This window comes from Lissotriton helveticus, chromosome 10 (genome assembly GCF_964261635.1).
Source record: "Lissotriton helveticus chromosome 10, aLisHel1.1, whole genome shotgun sequence".
Classification (NCBI taxonomy): Eukaryota; Metazoa; Chordata; class Amphibia; order Caudata; family Salamandridae; genus Lissotriton; species Lissotriton helveticus.
The window spans coordinates 916,523,728-916,543,159 of record NC_136071.1 but is presented as its reverse complement, the minus strand read 5'-3'; the positions used below and the strand labels follow the sequence as shown (position 1 = coordinate 916,543,159).

The following is a 19,432-nucleotide window of genomic DNA, read 5'->3' as shown; positions in this document are numbered from 1 at the left end:
TTCTCTCACTCTCACGGTTTCTCTTTTTCTCTCTGTTTTCCTCTCACTCTTTCTTTCTCTCTCTATCTCTTCATCTCTCCTTTGATGGACGCATGACGCACAATTTTATCTTGCTTTTTATCTAGCAGGCTGTGAATAACAAAACGACGTTCACCCCCCCAAAACCCCCAAAGCTGAACGTACGAAATATCTGCGATGATGCGTGGCCCTCCTGGTCGCATGACAAAAGTTGCTTCGGCACGTGGTGGACCCTCTTGCACACACGCCAATGGCGGAAGGTGAGCAGAGAGACTTCTTTCCACAGCCGTGGGCAGTCACCTCTGGACGGTGGGAGTGGATAGTGTGCAGCAGTCTGGGTGCACAAGAGCGCGTACCTCCGAGCAATGGGAGTGGATGGGGTGCACCAACCTCATTGCGCATTAGCGAAACAGAGAATTACGGGTGTAAAGTTGTATGTACTCTGCAATTACTAATTTTATATTATCTTTCAGGTCACTAAACTTGAGGGCTGAACTATCTCACGGCACATGGTTGGAGACACACCGGTTAAACAAAGGTAAGCTGCAAAGATTTTCTCCAGTGTCAACTCCATCTCTTCCTTTCTCTCTCTCACACTTTCTCTCTTTCTCTTTCTCTGTCTCTTACTCTCTCTCTCTCTCATTCTTTCTTTCTTTCTCTCTTCCTCTCTCTCACTCTTTCTCTTTCTCTCCCTCTCTTGTACTCCATCTCTTTCTCTTCCTCTCTCTCATACTGTTTCTATCTTCCTTGTATCTTACTCGTTCTCTCTTTTTCTCTCACTCCTTCTCCTTTTCCTCCTCTCTCACTCTTTCTCTCTTTGTCTGTCTTCCTCTATCTCACCCTTTCTCTCTCTTCCTCTCTCTCACTCTTTCTCTCTCTGTTTTCCTCTCTCTCACAGTTTCTCTTTCTCTCTTCCTTGTATCTTACTTTCTCTAGTTCTCTCTTTTACTCTATCTCTTTCACTGTCGTCCTCTCTCACTCTTTTTCTCTTTCTCTGTCTTCCTCTCTCTCTCACTCTTTCTCTCTCACTCTTTCTCTCTGTCTCTCTATCTCCTTTTCTGGACGCATGACGCACCATCTTAGCTTTTTTTGGTCTTGCAGGCTGCGAATCAAAAATGGACCAGCCATGACACGCCACGGCTGTACACAGTTTTATTTGTTGTTGTTTTGTGTCAATAAAATGTTTTATATGTAAATCTATACTAGACTAAGATTCTTAATTCTCCAACCTCATAAGCAGCTTTTTATAAATAGTTCTTAGGGGGACACTTCCGGGCCCAAGATGGTTGTTGGGGGTATGCTGGTGATGTGGGAAGAGGGTGTGTTACCTGCTAATGTGGGGAGATGCAGCATGAGAGGGGTATCTTTCACAGAAAGAGCGCCGGTATGTTTTCAGAAATGCCTCAAACAGATGCCAGTTGACGGACTGACTCACAAATTGGCATGGCCCGAAACATAGGAGCATATTTATCAAACTTTTGCATTGCCCTTTGACACACAAGATAATACAAGGGCCATGAAAATATAGATGCGATTTTCCAGGCCATCAAGGTCACCTTACTGGCCCTGTGGTGCTTGCTAAATCTGGAGTAATGTAAGGCAGCGCAACTTATGCTGCCTTGCATCACTCTGCCCCTGGGAAGCGTTCCATGGTGAAATGTGGATGTTCCCACCCATCCATCCATGGATTTAGGTGCATTCTGAAATTTACCATCAGTGGTGTACTTTGGCATTCTGCAGCACACCTTAAAAAGAGGAACAAGCCTCAAAGGATTGTTTTCCTGCAGGAAGGTGTGCCTTCCTGCACAAACAATTCTGCCTACAACCCAGGCAATCGTGAACCATGGTGAAAGGATGACTGTGCAGGCGCTAGGAAGCCAAAGGTCCACCAGTGCAAGGAGAGAGCAGAGCAACAGAGTGTCCTGCTGTGTTGCGTGAAAAAATTATAAGGATGGCCTACAGTGTATATTGCTGCTGCTCTTTTGGATATGGGATAAGTATTTACAGATTGTTTCTTGTTTTCTTCTCTATTTCTTCTTTATCTTTTTACTCTCCAGAATGTGCTTTATTTACTTCATAGAACTGCTCTGTCGTAAATGCTTATCAAACCTTCCTTCAATGTGTTTTTTTGTATTTTGCCAGAGTGTCAACATTTTGCTTTAAATAAAAGACCTATGTACTGATTGTGAGGGACACCTAGATTGCTGGAATGGCACTAACATACTTGTGGTACAACTATAGAGGACATGTAGGATGTACTACATGCCTGGGAGCATGGGGACAATATTTGGATGTGTCCTTCATGAGGACACGGTGATTACCACAAAAGATGAGGTTTTGCCTCATTGCTGCTGTTGTGGATGTGATACCCAAAGGTTGCTTCTACTGCCAAGCCCTGTAGCCCTACTAAGTGGATACTTTGCTACAGAACATGACCTAATTTGTTTGGCTCCAGGGGGAGCCTACCACTGATCTGCTTACAATTAGCGTATCTCTGCTTTGAATATCTATACTGTATCCTCTCTGATACACATATATGGGATCTCCCATTTGTCTTATACAATGCACTGTTTAGAAATTAAAGAGAATCTGCTCAGGAAGTGTGGACTGCCTCTCACACGACACACATTTTTCTGACCACAGGAGTTTCACCGCGCTCTAATTTTGAAAACTTCAAGAGGAATTCAGTCAAGGCTGATTGGGAGAAGAAGTGGATTTTTGAACATGTCAAACATTGTGACTGTCTGTGGTTTACACCAGTGTACAAGTCTACTGTAAGTGCTGGCCCTCAAGAGTAATGTTTATCCATCTGTAATTAGAAAGCAGCTCTGCACTATCAGGTAAGGACTCCATTCTGCTTTACTCAAGGCTTGGACAAAGCCCAGCATATCGAAAAGCCCTTGAGAACCTTTATCGCCTGGGAGGACTCAACCTGTCCTTTCCTGGAAGTATAAAGGATCTGCCTGTTACTAAAAGCAAGAGGAAAGTGGAGTTGGGCGGAGCCTGCTTGGAGATAGCTTGAATAGAAGAATTTGCTCTGGACACCACAATTTCATCTGGACTGGACCCAATGAGGCTTTTATGCTCATGAGTAGGATCATGCGTTGGTCGTTATGTTGTTGTGCGAGCTTGGCTATCACTTCTCTTTGTTTATAATGTGTTGCATTTTCCCATTGGGACAAAAGTGCCAGTAGGGCTTTTCTTTGCTAGCTGGAGACTTAAATTCTCAATGTCGTGCTGGCTGAAATGCTCTGATATATCTACTCTCCATCTCCACCAGGCTGCTGACGAAGTTTCACTTTCTGACATATGAGAGGGGTATTAACTGTAGTGACAGAAAATTGCTACAATTTAATTTCTATGCATGCCTATCAATCCAAATGATTGCAGAATCAAGCACAGTGACCCATGTTTGGCATCAAGACCTGTAGAATGCACTGTATTGGTTGAAATTGAGATTCTAATCTTTTCAGCCCTTGAGATCACAAAGTTCTGAAGTTGCAAACTTTGAAAACGTATTGGAAAATAACTCCAGACTGTACGAAACTCTACCTTAGATATGTTATACACCTTCAAACACTTTTTGGTTTAAAGCAGATAGACATTGTGGGAAGTTTCCTTCCAACTCATATAGGCAAAGGTGTGTTATTGCGCTAAGGGGATTAGTTAGAGCAGCTCGGTTTGGCATACTAAAATGGTGCAATGTATGCTCTCTGATTGACAGTCGAAAAAAGAAGTTTCTCTGATACCTCTGCTCAATGCACTATATCGAAGGAAATATGGATCGGACTAAGGTACTTACTATGAGTCCCACAGGTTTTTGTGTGATAATACTGGGCCAAGGAAATACCTGTAGCATAGGGTTTGGTATTTACTTGGTGTAGTAACCCTTCATCACTCTGTATCTTGGAGAGCCGAATGGAGATTAATGCAGTAAAACCAAATGTATTCAACCATTCAGTGTAAAAAAATTCAGAATGTTATGATGCTTTCTTGCACATTTTTTACCAGATTTTTATTTTAAAACAAAATTGTGTAGGAAGAACCATAGGGTGCCATACTGTCATCAGGTTCTATAGTTACCCGTTAGACAACAACTGGGGATGATAGGCCTAGAGCTTAACTTTTCCAGGACATAGTCACTATGTTGTAGCCTATTGGTTGCCACTCGGTCAGAGACAGAAATTTAGCTCTTCCATTGTCTGGAAGTGTATAGTCTCATGGCACAGTTACCAGAATGCAAAATTGAGTAAAGTGTATACGCTTTAGAGCAAGTAACTGAAAGTGCTATAGTTCCGGGTCATTTACTTTAAGAGACTGCTTGATCCTGGGCAAATCATACTCTGCCTGTGTCCCATGACCACTAATCTGACAATATGTGAGCACTCTGAAATAGGCTTAATGGAAACAAACAGATGCTAATGGCAATTCCCAGTAAAGGACGACAGCATGGTTTTAATTGATACATTCAGGGCTGTTTAACAATGGGTGGTTTACAGCAGAATGTGCTCCAGAATTTGCATTGTGCAGGATCCCTCTGATGATATACCTTATCCTACCCATCAAGAGAAACCCACCACTTTTACAGTTCATAAATGTGTGAAGGAGTGAGAATTGGCGTCCTGCAGTGCCTCGGTGCAAGGAAGCAGGACAGAACCCGTGACTGCCGGCAAGCATGCAAAATGGAGGATGGTTGGCCACCCCAGTGGCACTTCATAAAAGGCGGCGGAGGGAGGCACAAGCTGTGAAGATTGCTGAGGGGGTGGGGGTGCACCCCGCTCTGTACCCCAAAATAAGTCATATTTTGCACCTGAATAGGAAATGAGGCCCTAACTATGAAAAGAAGACATCCTACAACGTTGGAGTTAGAAACATTATTTTTGTGTGCTTTAAACTTCAAGTGTAAATGTATATTCTTACCACGTTGCTGTTAAGACCAATCCACACAGGCTTCATATACTTCAACACCTGCGTCGTTAGAAATGAGTGCGTGTAAGAATCTAAAATGCTGGCAAGTTCTGAATCCTCTGCCTTACAGTGTCTGCGTGCTTCATCCCATTTCATCTCAGAGCGTACAATTTTGTAGCTGCTGTCTCCATACTTGATAAAGTTAGAAGGGGGAATGGTTGTTGGGTCATCAGGAAATGATAAACCTGGAAAAGAAAGGAAAACATTCATAAATGCATGACACTGGTTAGAAAACGAAAAGGTGGTACTGACATAATGTGAATGTGAAAAACCATTAAGTGAAACATGTAAAAACTAAATTCGTCACTCCTTTTTTTAAAAAAAGAAAGTCACAAATGTGTCTCCAGAGTTCTGTGGTATTGCACTGTGCACAGATATGACTTTCAAGATTTCACATGTTCACACAATTTGGCCTAACAAAATAGCCTTTGCAAACGGCTGGGAATTCCGTTTCCCATATGCTAATATACATCTCTCTTTTGGATGTGGCTTCCTTTCTAACCATGAAAAAGGTTTAATCTTGATCTTGCCAGAGGTATCTTTGCAATTGATTTCATCATAAGAAGGGGTTGGCAAAGGGTTGGTAAACACCTTTAAACGTATACGCTTCTGAGCATGCACAAGGTCACAGGGTATTTTGGCCCTGGAACTAATGCTTCTCAACTACTTCCATCCCTGGTGAGTAGATGTACTTAAACATTAACTTCATGATAGTAAATCTGTTTATGTGTGCAAAACATATATCTGCATATGCAAGCTTAAACACATAGGCGTAAATATAGCTTTGAGATCATGGCTCATTACAATTTGACTTGGACTAGACCTTGCAGAGTTCATCTAATTGTAACATTAAACTAGTTACTGATCTAGTACTTGATATGTGCTCATAATTAAGACAAAGTAGTTGGGCAATGTGAGATGAAGAGAGTTGCCCATGAATTACAAAGTGTGGTCAGGTGGAGGCCAAACTATTGGTATAGCGCAAAGATTGCTCACCGTTTACATGCCGCAAATGTTACAGACACTTAAGAAATACACGTCATGAAAGTGCACTTAGCACATAATTCATGTATAATTTAACAAATTTATGTTAGTCTTGCACTTGTCATTTATTAACCCCTTCCACGCTCATGACGAGCTCAGCTCGTCATGAGGTACGCCTGTCGTACGCTCATGACGAGCTGAGCTCGTCATGTAACGCGGGATTTGCGCATCTTTAGCGCACTGCGGGAAAACGCTTAGCACGGATGGGGTTAAAGAGCTACTTTAACTGTAAGCTTAGAGAATTTACTTACATACATGTCTTGCCATAAATTAGATTGCTTAATAAACAATAATCCCCATTAAGTAGAACATTTACTCACCATAGAAAAAAAATGTAACTTTTTAAATGCATGTGCTACTTCACGTAAATAACACGTCACTAATTTACACTATGATTAAACACTTTCTTACATATGTAGGATGTAATTTTACTAGAAAAGAAGATGTTTTTGTATTGTGTGCATCAATATTCCATATTTTGATTTAAATGTGGTTCTCAGGCATAGTTATCATTGAGTATTATGCTGATTTATTGAATATTACATGTGGTATGAAACGTAATGCATTAGAAATGTATATTCATTTGTGTTTAAATGTGCACACGCATATTAAATGTGCATTATAGAAGTTAACATGAGTAGGCCTGTATTTCGCCATGTTGCATAAAGCTGATTTAATTTTTCTGCTAACTCGACATTTCTTGCAGGTATTCACATGCATTGTTTGTTTAGAACAGATCCATTAATGTACTAGGGATAGGGAGAATGAGATAAGGACCTTGAAGAAAGGTACAAGTAGAAACAGAGCTGTAACTGAATAAACTATTGTCCAAAAGTTGCAACCTACGAGTGCTTGAGAGCAAAATGTTGTTTGCATGTCCAGTGTGGAACAAACAAGCAATGTTGCAGTCTGCAACGTGACAATTCATGGATTTCAGTGGACCCTTCATGATGTAATTGAGTTACCCAATGGAATTTACATGTTGTAATATACCGTTCCCCGTTGACTGTTACTCAGATTGTTCTCACAGACTGGTATACAGATCTGTTACTAGACCCTTTTCCGACTCAGATTCCTTGCAGGTTCTTTGCTGACAGCTTTCCTTGATTTTCTCTTTCCTTGAGCCATTTCTAACTTAATAGACTTTGAGAGGTTTTATGCCCAAATGTTCTTCTTGATTTCTGCTTAAGTGTGGCTTAGGCTGATACTTATTCTTGACCCATAGAAAACTCTTGATAGAGCTTCTGAGATGCTGTTTTCCTATTTGATTTCTTTTTGTTCTGACCTGATTTCCTTTATGGAATTTCCCTGATTTGCTAAGATTCCATCACCTAAACAATCCTCTGGACTTTGAGGCTGTAGATTACTAAAGCATAGGAGAGAGGACCTTAGATTATTCTCTGTGCATCAGATTTTGATGTTATTGTTTTGTATCGTAGTCAGGGAACTGCTTGTTCGGTGTCAGGGAGTTCATGTTGCTGTTCTGTATCTTTATAGTATGGTACTGAGAGTTGTTTATTTGAATTTGATTATTAAATATTTTGAACTGGACCTCTGATTCCTGGTCATCATTGTGTAGCCAAAGGGTTGCACTGCTAACTGAAATTTGATTGACTTGTAATGCTAACTCTCATAAACCTCTCAGACAGCTGTAAAGGTCCATTAGAGGACCAATGGTACGGAAGTGGGGCCAGAAAAGTTTGTTCAAATCTGGTAACACTTCCAATGGTTTTCCACTGACGTGAGGGTGTTAGGATGTCCATACTAGAAATTGCCCAAGACCAGTCCAGACCCCAAAAGCACATGGTTCGGTTGAAGGATTGATGGAGTTCTGATGATTCGGAAACAACTTGTACCAGTGGAGGTGGAGGAGTGTGAGTATTAATAGGGTCGCACGTTGGTACTGCTTATGCTTTGATTGTGGTATCTTGAAATAGCTGCGTAGTGTTATGCAGAGCTGATTTAATTTGACGTGCGATTGTTGGCTTGATGCTGATAAGTTGAAGTGGTTATCGGGTCAGTCATGGACTAAGATCCCAGGATATATACCGACGTGGTAAGTTTCAGTGTAGAAGACACTGTATGTAGTTGTCTGTTGTGTTGTGGGGCTTGTCTTGAGATGTCATCAACGGCATTATTGATTAGGAAGTTATCTTCATGTGATTATGAGATGTGGATGGCATAGTTGACCTCAGTGCACAGGGAGTAAATGTATCAGAGTGAGATCCCACTGGTAAAGGTTGAACTGGAAGTGAATGACAGCATAGGTTGGAAAGTGTTGTTACAAATTGCCTCCTGCGTGTATGAATAATCTTTAATTTCTTTAGAGGAGCAGACAGAGTTAGTTGCTGAAGTTACATGCATTGGGTTGTGAGATCTGCTTAGAGAACGTGCTAAAGATAAATTATAAAGGAGGGTTAGCTGCTGCAAGGAGCAAGATTGATGTCATAGCGAGCTGCACTGCTATTGGTTGAATACATCATTGAGAGCAGCACTGGGATTGGTTGAGATTCCTGCACTGATATTTGTGGGTGGAAAGTCATTTCCTAATTTCAACAGAAAGTCTTTTGTGAATATTGCATATTATTGATTGAAAAATAAAATTCTTAAAGCATTACAAAGCATGATAAGGTGAGATATGACTGTGCCTGTTAGAATGGGAATAGAGGCACCACCTGAAGGTACACCCGGAAGTGGGAAACATCCTTTACAATGAAACTTTTACAACGCAGTGCTTTTACAATGCAGGTTTTACAACAAAAACCATTACAACGCATTGCGCTGGGGGGCGCTCTAGGATAGGGAATAGATTTCATTTACTATCCAACACCTTCCCTAGTGTCCACGGGGACTGGAGTTGGAATAGTAAATTAAACTATTCACTATCCAGCACCACAAAGCGCTATGCGTTGTAAAGGTTTGCGTTGTAAAAACTGCGTTGTAACAGCATGCGTGGTAAAAGCATGCGTTGTAACGTCATACATCCCCAGGAAGTACTATGGCAGTAGAAGAGGGTTTTCACATATATCTGGTTCAAACAGTGGCATAGAATGACCAATAAAGATGGTGCATTGCAATTTCCTCATTATGGGACATTTAATTTGAGAATTATTGAGAATTTCAGGAAGATGCTGTTTGAAATGATGCCACCTCCCAGACCTACACAAGTCGAAGCATTTATTGCCTGGTAACATGTGGCTCATTTGAGACAGAGAGAAAGATGTCACGGGTGCGAGTCAAGAAAGCCAGGCACACTTGTGCTGATGCAAGATGGGATGTAGAACAGAAAGCCTGGAGCAATGACATGATTGAGGGAGTTAAAATAAGTCCTGTACTAACCACAGATGAGGGGAATGGTAAACGAAAGAAGAAGAAAAAGCATAAAGAGGCAGATAACACTGAGAATGCAGTAATAGCAACATAAATGATGACTTTCTAACTGAGTCACTGCTAAATGGTCTACCGCCATACAATGATACTCTGACTGGTGGAGTGAGTAATGTGCCCATGACTGAAACTTTTGATGTGCCTACAGCACCATTAAATACGAATTCAGATCCTATGGGCGAATCGTCAGGAATGACATTCCCATTGACTTTGTAGACTCTAAATGTTCTGGATGCTTTGACTGTTCCTGTTACAATTGATCCTGTAGTTCCTTTGTAGAAGCCTGGGTTAGCAGCAAGTAATACCCATACTTCGGCTGTTCCTACTGGAATGAGTGCCATAGCTAATAACAATGCTAACAATTCAGTGAACCCGACAATAAGACCCTTTCCTCAGACTACTAGATTTCCGGCGCAAGGGAATACCCCAGGTGCTGCAAGTGCAAACTGTACATTAAATCAGAGAGGACTTGATCTGACGAGGAGATTTCCTTACAGATCGTCACAATTTTTCTTTCCCAACACAAATGCCCTAGTGATGATGAATGACAGCTCTTTTAGGACCGAAATGCCTATGGGCACACTGATTTCTGAAGTCCCTTTTGAACTCAACACCACGTACCAGTAAGAAAAATAATTCTCCAGCAGAGCAACCAGGTCTCACTGCCTGAGAACTCAAAGGTTCAGATACCTCAGCAGGTAGTTGGGATCTTGGAACAAATGCCCAAGTTCCAGAGAGAAGGATCAATGGATATGGCTAAATTATAGGTAGAATTAGAAGAAATGATAATTGGGACTCTTGGCATGTCAGAAGTAAATGTATTCTCATAATCATAAAGGAGGGAAAGAGAAGGAATTGTAATCCATTCGGCTTCCCGCCATGTAAAGTGTAATCAATGGAGAATGAATCACTTGTCCTGTGTTTTACCAGAGTCAGGGTTCCTGTTCATAAAAAAAAACTAATTCACGAATTAACTGTAGGTGCGGTTTATCTTGGTTCTCCACAAGGTTGTTTGTGTGAAAAGCATCATCATTGGGTTTTATTTATGCTTTCCTCCACCTGGAGGATGACTAACTGGTATTGGCAGTAGTGATTAGGGAAAGTGGATTGTGAAGTGCAGTGAAGCTAAAATTGCCTACATCTGAGGACCTAGTATTTATTTGTCATAGATGGGGCAAAGGTTACAATTACGTGATGGTGCAATGTTAGAAGTGTAACTGTTCTGAAGAACCTATGATAAAGTGGTCAACATGTTCACACCCTTCTTTGCCCAATCGGATCTTTGGGCTTTCTTCAGGACCAAGAGGCACACGTTGTAATGAAGTTACGTGCAGGGGCAAGTGGTTGACTTATCTTTCTTCCTAAGTGAACATATTAGGACACTTATGTGTTGCAGATGTTAGTCTTTCTACAACTGGAAAGGAAAAAGCTTAAAAACAAAATAATAATAACAACAGTGTTATTTGGCTATTGTGTATGTAGTTACTTGTCATGGGTGATGCTTTTAGTTCGAATTTAACTTATTAAATTGTACTGGGAAAGCTGCATATATGGATGGTTGCATCTGCTGTGGGCCTAGTTATATACCCACGGATTGTACATACTGCAGGTGTGCAAACTTGTGATGTCTCATTTAGAATTCTCATTTGCAAGTCTGCGCTTTGGGCATCATTTTGAAATGGTGAATCATTCATAGTGCTAACTGGAGTCTGGGACTTTACAGGTACACATCGTACTTATTAAAGGTGTTGAACCGGTCTGCATTACAGTGAAACAAAATGCTGAGTACCCGAGAATCCCACAATATAATTTGACCCTTGAAACTGTTGCTGGAATTGCTCCTGTGATTGACTCAATGATTGAGCAAGCCATTATGAATGAGATTATGGGCAGTCCATGTGATGTAACTCGCTCATCATGGGTTTGCAGAAACCCAGCTGCAAGTACCACTTTGTCCAAGACCTGTAAAAGGTTAATTCAATTGTTGTTACTTGTTGTCCTGTGGCACCAAATCCAGCTGTGATTTTGTTTCAGATTCCGTGTGAGGCTCAGTAATTTTCTGTCATAGATTTGTATCAAGCCTTTTTCTCTATACCATTGCACAAGGATAGCCAGTTCATATTCACTTTTCATTTCAGCAGCTGTGTTTTGGCATGGCGCCGAGTGCCACAAGGGTAAACGGAGAGTCCATCCATCTTTAATTAGAAACTCAAAAGGAAGCTAGAGTGTTTAGTGATGGCTTATAACTAGTCCTAGTCCAATACTCTGACAACCTGTTGGTGGCTTCAAATGCGCAAACAATACGCAATCACTCTCTTAAACTACTTAGCTGAGAATAGACATAAAGTATCCCCGGCCAAATGAAAGTTCTGTAAGAAAGAACTCCTATATCTGGGACATCACATTGAGAAAGGTGCAAGGAAGGTGTCACAAGAAAGAATCTTGGCGATTCTAAAAATGAAAATGAATCCACCAACAACACAGAGAGAAATCAAAATGTCCTTGGGAATGGTGGGCCACTGTAGACAGTGGATTCACAACTTTTTTCTGATAGCCAACCCTTTTTTTCATTTTCAAAAACTTTTATTCGATTAACATTGAGTTAAATCATAAAAAGTACATCATACAAATCGAATAGATGATTAAAAACACAAAATTATATTACAAGCAAGAACAAATTAGCTTTTAAGTTGTAACTAAAAAAGCGACGATTACAAGTTAATCAGTATAACAGCGATTTACAACAAGTCAAGGTGAAGGGAGCCCTATATTACAACGCGTTCTTAAACTTGATTTTAGGAAAAGAGCTACACATTTAGCTACATAAGGTGTGTCTAACATCTGAAGTGCCAGGTAAGCAGGCCGACATGTTCTCATCCCCATTCTACGTAGAAGTGGGATAATCCATTATTTACGAGGATGTTCATAGTAGCGACAAAACAGAGTGAGGTGAATGGTCGATTGTGGTGATACACCATCACACGGACAATGTGCCAGTGCATGAGACCAATTTAACACCTTGGGGAAGGTAACAAGGCGAAAGAAGGAGTTAAAACGGAACCTAGTTAGAACAAATTTTTCGTGATTAGATAAAAAGAATGTTAAATAAGGCTGAATACCAGGGGAGGTTTGTATTATAAGAATTTACACATTTGTTGGCTTAGAAACTTCGTTTGAAAGGCGGAGGTCTCTCAAATGATTTAGGCAGAGAGCTTTCAACGCCTTTCTACTGATGTCGGACAATGACGATGGTTCTGTGAAGTAAGATGCGCAATTCAAATAGCCAACCCTTTACAGAGGAAGACACAGTAGGATGTGTAAGATATGGTACCATCGGATGACAGCTGCATGTGTTCCTTCTCAGAGCAGAGAGGATGTCGCTGTCGCACCCTTGCACAGGGATTACCTGATTATGACAAAATATTTGCTTTGTTTTGTTGTTTGAGAGGGCTGTGCTCTTTCATTTCTAACTCAGATTCACAGGAATGCTCGCAGACCTGTTGCATATTTTTCTGCCACACCTGCCCCATTGTTGCAGCTTTGCCTGACTGTCTTAAAGCTGTTGCCTCAAATAGCATTAGCATCAAGCAGTGCAAAAACATTGTTATGAGTAACCCCTTGGACTGTTTTTGTCCCCACTCAGTTGAAACGCTGTTAATTGGTACTCAAACACATTACCTCACCAACAGTTGGCTAACCAGGTATGAGCATGTCTTTCTTGGAGCCAAAAATCTTACATTGAGAAGGTGTACTTTCCTAAACCCAGCTTAATTGCTGCCCCTTCCTGGAATTGAGATTGTTAGGGGAAACATGATTGTCTTCATGTAACTGAACGGTGCACCAAACCAAGACCTGAGCATATAAGATGTGCCACTACCTGAATCAGCTTATGTGCTGTTTGTTGATGGCTCTTGCCTAGGATTTTATGAAGGGATCCATGAGAGCTGCCTATGCAGTCTGCACTGTCTCAGTTATGGTTGAAGCCTCCTGGCTTCATGGAGTGTTTTCATCACAAGTGGCAGAACTGATTGCTCTTACTAGGGCATGCTGTTTTTCACACCAGCTGGGAGTGACAGTTTTCATTGATAGTCAGTATGGATCTGGTGTGGTGCATGACCTTGGGTAGTTGTGGTCCCAATGCAGATTCATGACCTCTTCGGGGCCTTCAATCTGTAATGGGAAAAGTGTGAACAATTTGCTTCAGGCTTTGCAACTGCCAGCCCAAATTGCAATGGTGAAATGTGCCACTCATAGGTAAGGCAATGACTATGTGACTGTGGGTAACAAATATGCTGATGAATCAGTAAGGTACTGTGCACTAAATGTTTGCACCTTTAATGTGGAATACGTCAATGAAAGTTCAGATGTGACACATTTCAACCTGTTGTAGTCTACAGTTGATACATGGGATGAAGTCAAGAGATTACAGGAAGAAGTGCCAGAAGTAGAAGAGCAAAGTTGGGGCAAAGAGAAGAAGATTTTTGGGTTTCAGGAGATGAAATAACTATACTGCCAACTAGCTTGTTACCTCCAATGGTGGGACATTATCATGGATCTGCACACGTAGGGAGAGACGCCATGGGGTGCCTCTTTACGCAAATGCGGATTAATCTCAGGTTCAGATTGATAGCTGAACGTTAGTGTCACAGATGTGTTGTGTGCCATCAGCAAATTGTAGCCAGAAGAACAGCAGTAACACTGAGTCACATAGGAACATTAGGAGGTCATTTTAACAGGATGAGGCTGGATTTCGGTTGAACTATGTCCTGATCCTAGGATTGTTTGCAACTTTTCACATTGAGTTGAAGCTTAACCGAATAGCAGAAATTACAGTCTCACTGTAGCAGAGCTGTTGGTAAGGGAGTTGATACAGCGTTTCGGATTCCCGACTTCTTTAAGGTCAGACCGAGGAACTCATTTTAATAATGAGGTCCTGAGATGTTACGTGCAGCATTATAAGTTTAACAGAGACTCCACTGTAGTTATCGACTAGAGGCTTCTGGAATTGTGGTGCAACTAAATAGCACTTTGAAATCCAGGTTAGCTAAAGTGTTTGAAATATCCTGATTCCTTGCCCCTTGTACTGACAAGTCTACACAGTTCTCCAGATAGGAGAACAGGATTGGAGCCCCATGTGATCATCATGGGGAGGGTAATGAGACTGTCAGCTGTGCCTGCATATGCGCTTGTGAACATGACAGATTACATGATTCTTGATTACTGCAAAGGACAGGCTGATGTGGTTTGTTCTGTGTCTCACCAGGTTGGAGAGGTTACAGGCCCACCTCAACAGGAGCAGTGTCATGGCCTCGGTCCTGGTGACTGGGTAGTGGTGAAGAAACACATTTGCAAGTCATGCTTGGAGCGTAAGTGGTGTGGCACCTACCAGGTGATTCTGGTCAAAACAACAGCTGTGAAGTGCGGAGGTCTCCCTAACTGGGTATATGCTGTCCATACTTGAAGAGTCCCTTACAGCCTGGATGAAACAACAGCACCTGTTCCTGATGTGCCAGTGGTTACAGTGAGATGGAAGGAGCAGGTTATTCAATCTGTTGGGGACCAGCAAGCTGCTGGGCCAACACTCATTTGGACTGAGTAGAGTCTGAAATCAGTGCAGAAGAGTCTCATCCAGTAGTGTTAACTGGGCCAGATTCAGACCCGTGTGAAGGGCTTAGGGCATAACACAAGTTGTCCCAGAGACAGGTGGCCAAGGAGAAAAGAGAGAGGAAGAATTCTGTCCAAAGTGAATGTACCACACACTATTCCTGAAGATACTGATGGACTTGGCCAAAGGGACAGTGATGAAGAAGGGCCAACAGTAATGAGATCAATGACAACTAGGCTACCCTGTCAAAGCTATTGTTCACCTGGATGAACTTACTTAGCAGTGAATGATTGGGAGAGAGCATTTTACACCTTTTGCTATAACAAATCACATTTAGCTGAGCCTCTTTGAACTGAACTTTGTGGCTGAACTGAGTTTTAAATCAACTGACTCAGTAAATTTATTCTGAAGTGATCATTAGTGAATTTGAACTGCTCATATACTGAAGACAGGTAAAGGAGCCTAAGACTACACGTGCCCGTCTCTCCCACTGACAATAGATCAGAAAAAGTTTCATGCATATGCTTCTAGAGGGGATTATTCACTGAATGTTTCTTCTAAACTGCTTATGAATATATGGTACACTATGTTTGCCACGTATGCCTTCAATTGCCTGCATTGATTGCTGAAGGGATGACTTATCACCATATCCCTTTGACGTATGGAGATACTTATAGTCTATTGATGAGAGTATTCTATGTGAAAGCTAATTTTCAGTTCTATTACTGGAACTTTGATCTGGTCCCTTCAGAAGTTCCTGCACTGAAGCACTTGAATACACAGCCTGATACTAAAAATGCTGAGATAATGGGACATTTCTTTAGACCTACTATAACACTGAAAACAACTTATGCACAGGCATACCTTAACTTGAATATTAACAGATCGAGAACGCAAATTCATAGATTCAGTAGAAGATACAAGAAGAGTTCTCTTGATTAAAGTAAATCATTTAAAAGTACCATCCTGGACTAAAGAAGAAATTGAACACAGAACAGTGGGAAACATGGCAGCATTAGCTTTAGATTGGCAACAGAGAGGGAAATTATGCATTCACGGCACCTGCAACAAATGAAAAGACATAAATCACCTGCTCCCTGGTTCCCTGACAAATTAGGAATAGCAAAACAACAATGTCGCAGACAGGAGAACAAAAACGGAGAGCTAATTATTTTTAGTATAAAAATTGACTAGCTGAATACAAAAATCAGATAAAGCAGGAAAAGTCAGCCTTTTCTACTAGTAAGGTTGAGGGAGCTACCATCTCCTCCAAAGAGCTTTTAACTATACTTCACAAGTTGACCACAAATACTGCTAATATTTGCACAGACTATAGGCAATATTTCTGTGAATCACTGGCCAAGGCTTTTGTAGTCAAAGTTGAAACTTTTTACAACAACTTTTCCGGCTTAGTGCGATTGTATCTTACTGACCCAAATGCCCCTACTAGCCACTCAGTGACTGGCACACTCAGCCACTTTCCTCCACCCTCTATTGAGGAGGTCCCTAAATTGCTTAAATTAGCACAAATGGGGTCTCGTTGTGACATTTGTCCCCCTTGGATTGCTACCATAGTTTCAGACACTGTTGCTCCTAAGCTCACTGATATCTTTCATCAAATGTGCCGTTCTGGGATGTTCCCCTCAGACTGAAGAAGGCACTATTTCTGCCTCTTATTAAAAAACCTTCTCTGGACCCTTTGGATCCAAATAACTCTCTCTTTATTTCTTTCCTACCTCTGCCAGCAAAGTTGATTGAAAAGATCATGAATATTCAATGGTCAATCGTGTTCAGGCTAATAATTCTATTGATGCCACTCAATTCAGCTTCCAGGGAGGGCACAGTACTGAAACCGCAGACAGAGGCTGTAGGGCTGCTCTTATCAGCAGCCTTTGGTACGGTAAACATGGGCTGCTGATGGAGAGGTTAGGTAAGATTGGGTTGACGAATACCACTTGGAAGTTGTTAAACTCCTTTCTCAACACACGTGCATGATCTGTATGGGCGGGTTCTCTTCTCATAAATATTCCTATCCTTGTCCCTCAGGGATCTGCAATTAGTTCCACACTTTTTAATGTTTACGTCACTCCACAGGCAGAATTAATCAGATCCTTCGGTTTCACCCTTACCTCCTATGCTGATGAGACACAGATTATTGTCTCTTTGATAGTGAAGCTGCGGTAGTAGGTGCAAGGTTCTGGGGGTGTATGAGTGAATGCAGGTTCCTAGCTCCTGTATGGCCAGGAAATGACTGAAATTGACCTCAGGGAAGATAGAGGTTCTCATTTTTGTCTCCCCCTCATCATATTGGTCCCCTGATTGGTGGCCCTCTGATTTAGGCCCACTTCCCACTCATGTGAGTAAAACATAAAACCTTGGCATCCTCATCAATAACACCATGTATTACCATGATCAGGCTAATGTAGTTACATCGGCTGCCTATTACACCTTGAGATTAATCAAGAATATTTTTCCATTCATTTCAACAATTCTTCAGAAAGTAGTAGTCACCTCCTTGGTGTTGTCTAGGATTGATTATGCTAATGGGCTTCCTAAAAAGCCTCTTGGATCCCTTCTTCGGTATCAGCTAGTGAACAGATGCCTGAGGGAGTTTGAGTGCTCAATAAGACCATTTCATATAACATAGAGGGCCTAGCAAATGTGACCATACATTTGAAGTTCGAGAAAAACAGGGTTTTGCATTTAGATGAAGAAGATCCTGATTATACTGGAGGTGATTACGTTTGTGGGAAAAGTGCATTTTACAGGTTAACCAGGAGATGCTATGGAACATATTACCCAGGGGTAGTTTTTCCAAAAATGTATCACGTGAGACAAATTGAGGATCCAGCAAGGGGACAACATTGGAGAACTAAAAGAAATGCCACTGTTAGTGAAATTGTAGGAGATCATTTTAGTGCTTTGATTACATCTGTAGGAATGATACTCACACCATATTAGAAAGCTTTCTACTGTAGTTGAAAAGCTATCTACTATTTATTTTATTTTATTTATTTAAACAACTTATAAAGTTTGCAAATACCCGTAGGTGTCTTGGTGCTATGTGCTACAGCAGGTGAGGCTTGAGGCTGGGAAAAACCTATTGCTTGAAAAGCCAAGTTTTTATTTGTTTCCTGAATGATAGCAGAGTAGGGTCAGCCTTAATCTGCAAGGGAAGAGAGTTCCACAGTTTAGCAGTGGCAACTACGAAACTTCTGTTGCCCCAGTTGGTTCTCTTGGTTATAGGGACGACAAGAAGATTGGCACATGCTGAGCGAAGAGATCTGATGGGAGTTTATACCTGAAATGACGTCTTCAAGAATTCCGGCCCTGTATTGTGAATGGCCTTATAGGCAATACAGAGAGCTTTAATTTTAGTATGAGTAGCCAATGGAGCTGTCGCACCACATTAGAGATGGACTTGAAATTCGGAGTTCTCAACAGTATCCCAGTGACCGCATTCTGCACCAACTGCAGCTTACTAAGGAACATTTCCTGTGCATTAATTAGAAGGCTATTACAGTAGTCAACTTTGGACATAACCAGGGCAGAAATTAACTTTCTCCTGGTACCAGCCGCAATAAACGGCAGCAATTTCTTTACCATTCTTCAGACGTACAAGGATGAGAAGACCACTGCATTAGCATGATGTTTAAAAGAAAGTTAATCCTCTGGAATGACACCTAAGTTCCTGGCTTTAGTGACCGGGATTGAGTGAGATCCCAATTTATTTGGCCACCAGGCGCAAGACAACTCCAGGGATACATTTCCAAATACCATAACTTCTGTCTAGGATAAGTTTAATTTAAGGCAATGCCTTGACACCCAGGTACTAATGGCCAGCATACCATCATAAAAGCTAACCGAAACTCCATTACCATTTTAATGAACGCTGAGCACCAATTGGGCGTCATCTGCATATGATGTGAGACCCAGTCCAAATGATTTGATTACTCGTGCTATTTTGGTCCCCTCATGCTAAGTCGGTGACATAAATGTTGAACAGAGTCGGACTTAGCTAGGATCCTTGCGGGACACCATATGGAAGTGAAAAGACTGGGGAATTAAAGTCACCCAGGCTAACTAGCTGAGTACGATTAGATAGAAATGAAGACAGAAGGGCTTTTGCCTTGTTCCCAATGCCTAGGGCAGAGACACGATTGCTCAGTGTAGCATGATCAACCGTGTCAAATGCTGCTGATAGATCCAATAGCGGAAGTACTGCTGAACCTCCTTTGTCTAATACAATCCTGATTTTTTCAGTGGCTTTGATGAGTGCAGTTTCTGTGTTATGGCCTTTCCTAAACCCAAACTGAGTATCGCCCACCAGCTTACTCTCCTCAATAAATTGAGCTGGCTGGGTGTTCATAATATTTTCAATGAGCTTGGCAGGCAAAGGGAGACGTGCAA

General features: G+C 41.5%; 1 protein-coding gene across 1 annotated transcript in view; it reads right to left on the bottom strand.

The window, feature by feature from the left end:
* The window catches only part of LOC144784640 (macrophage mannose receptor 1-like), a 765,034-nt gene that overhangs the window by 103,035 nt on the left and 642,567 nt on the right, over window positions 1-19,432 (bottom strand). The window contains exon 24 of the mRNA XM_078663569.1: window positions 4,939-5,171. Within this exon, the coding sequence (XP_078519695.1) occupies window positions 4,939-5,171 (233 nt within the window). The remainder of the gene's footprint in view (window positions 1-4,938; window positions 5,172-19,432) is intronic.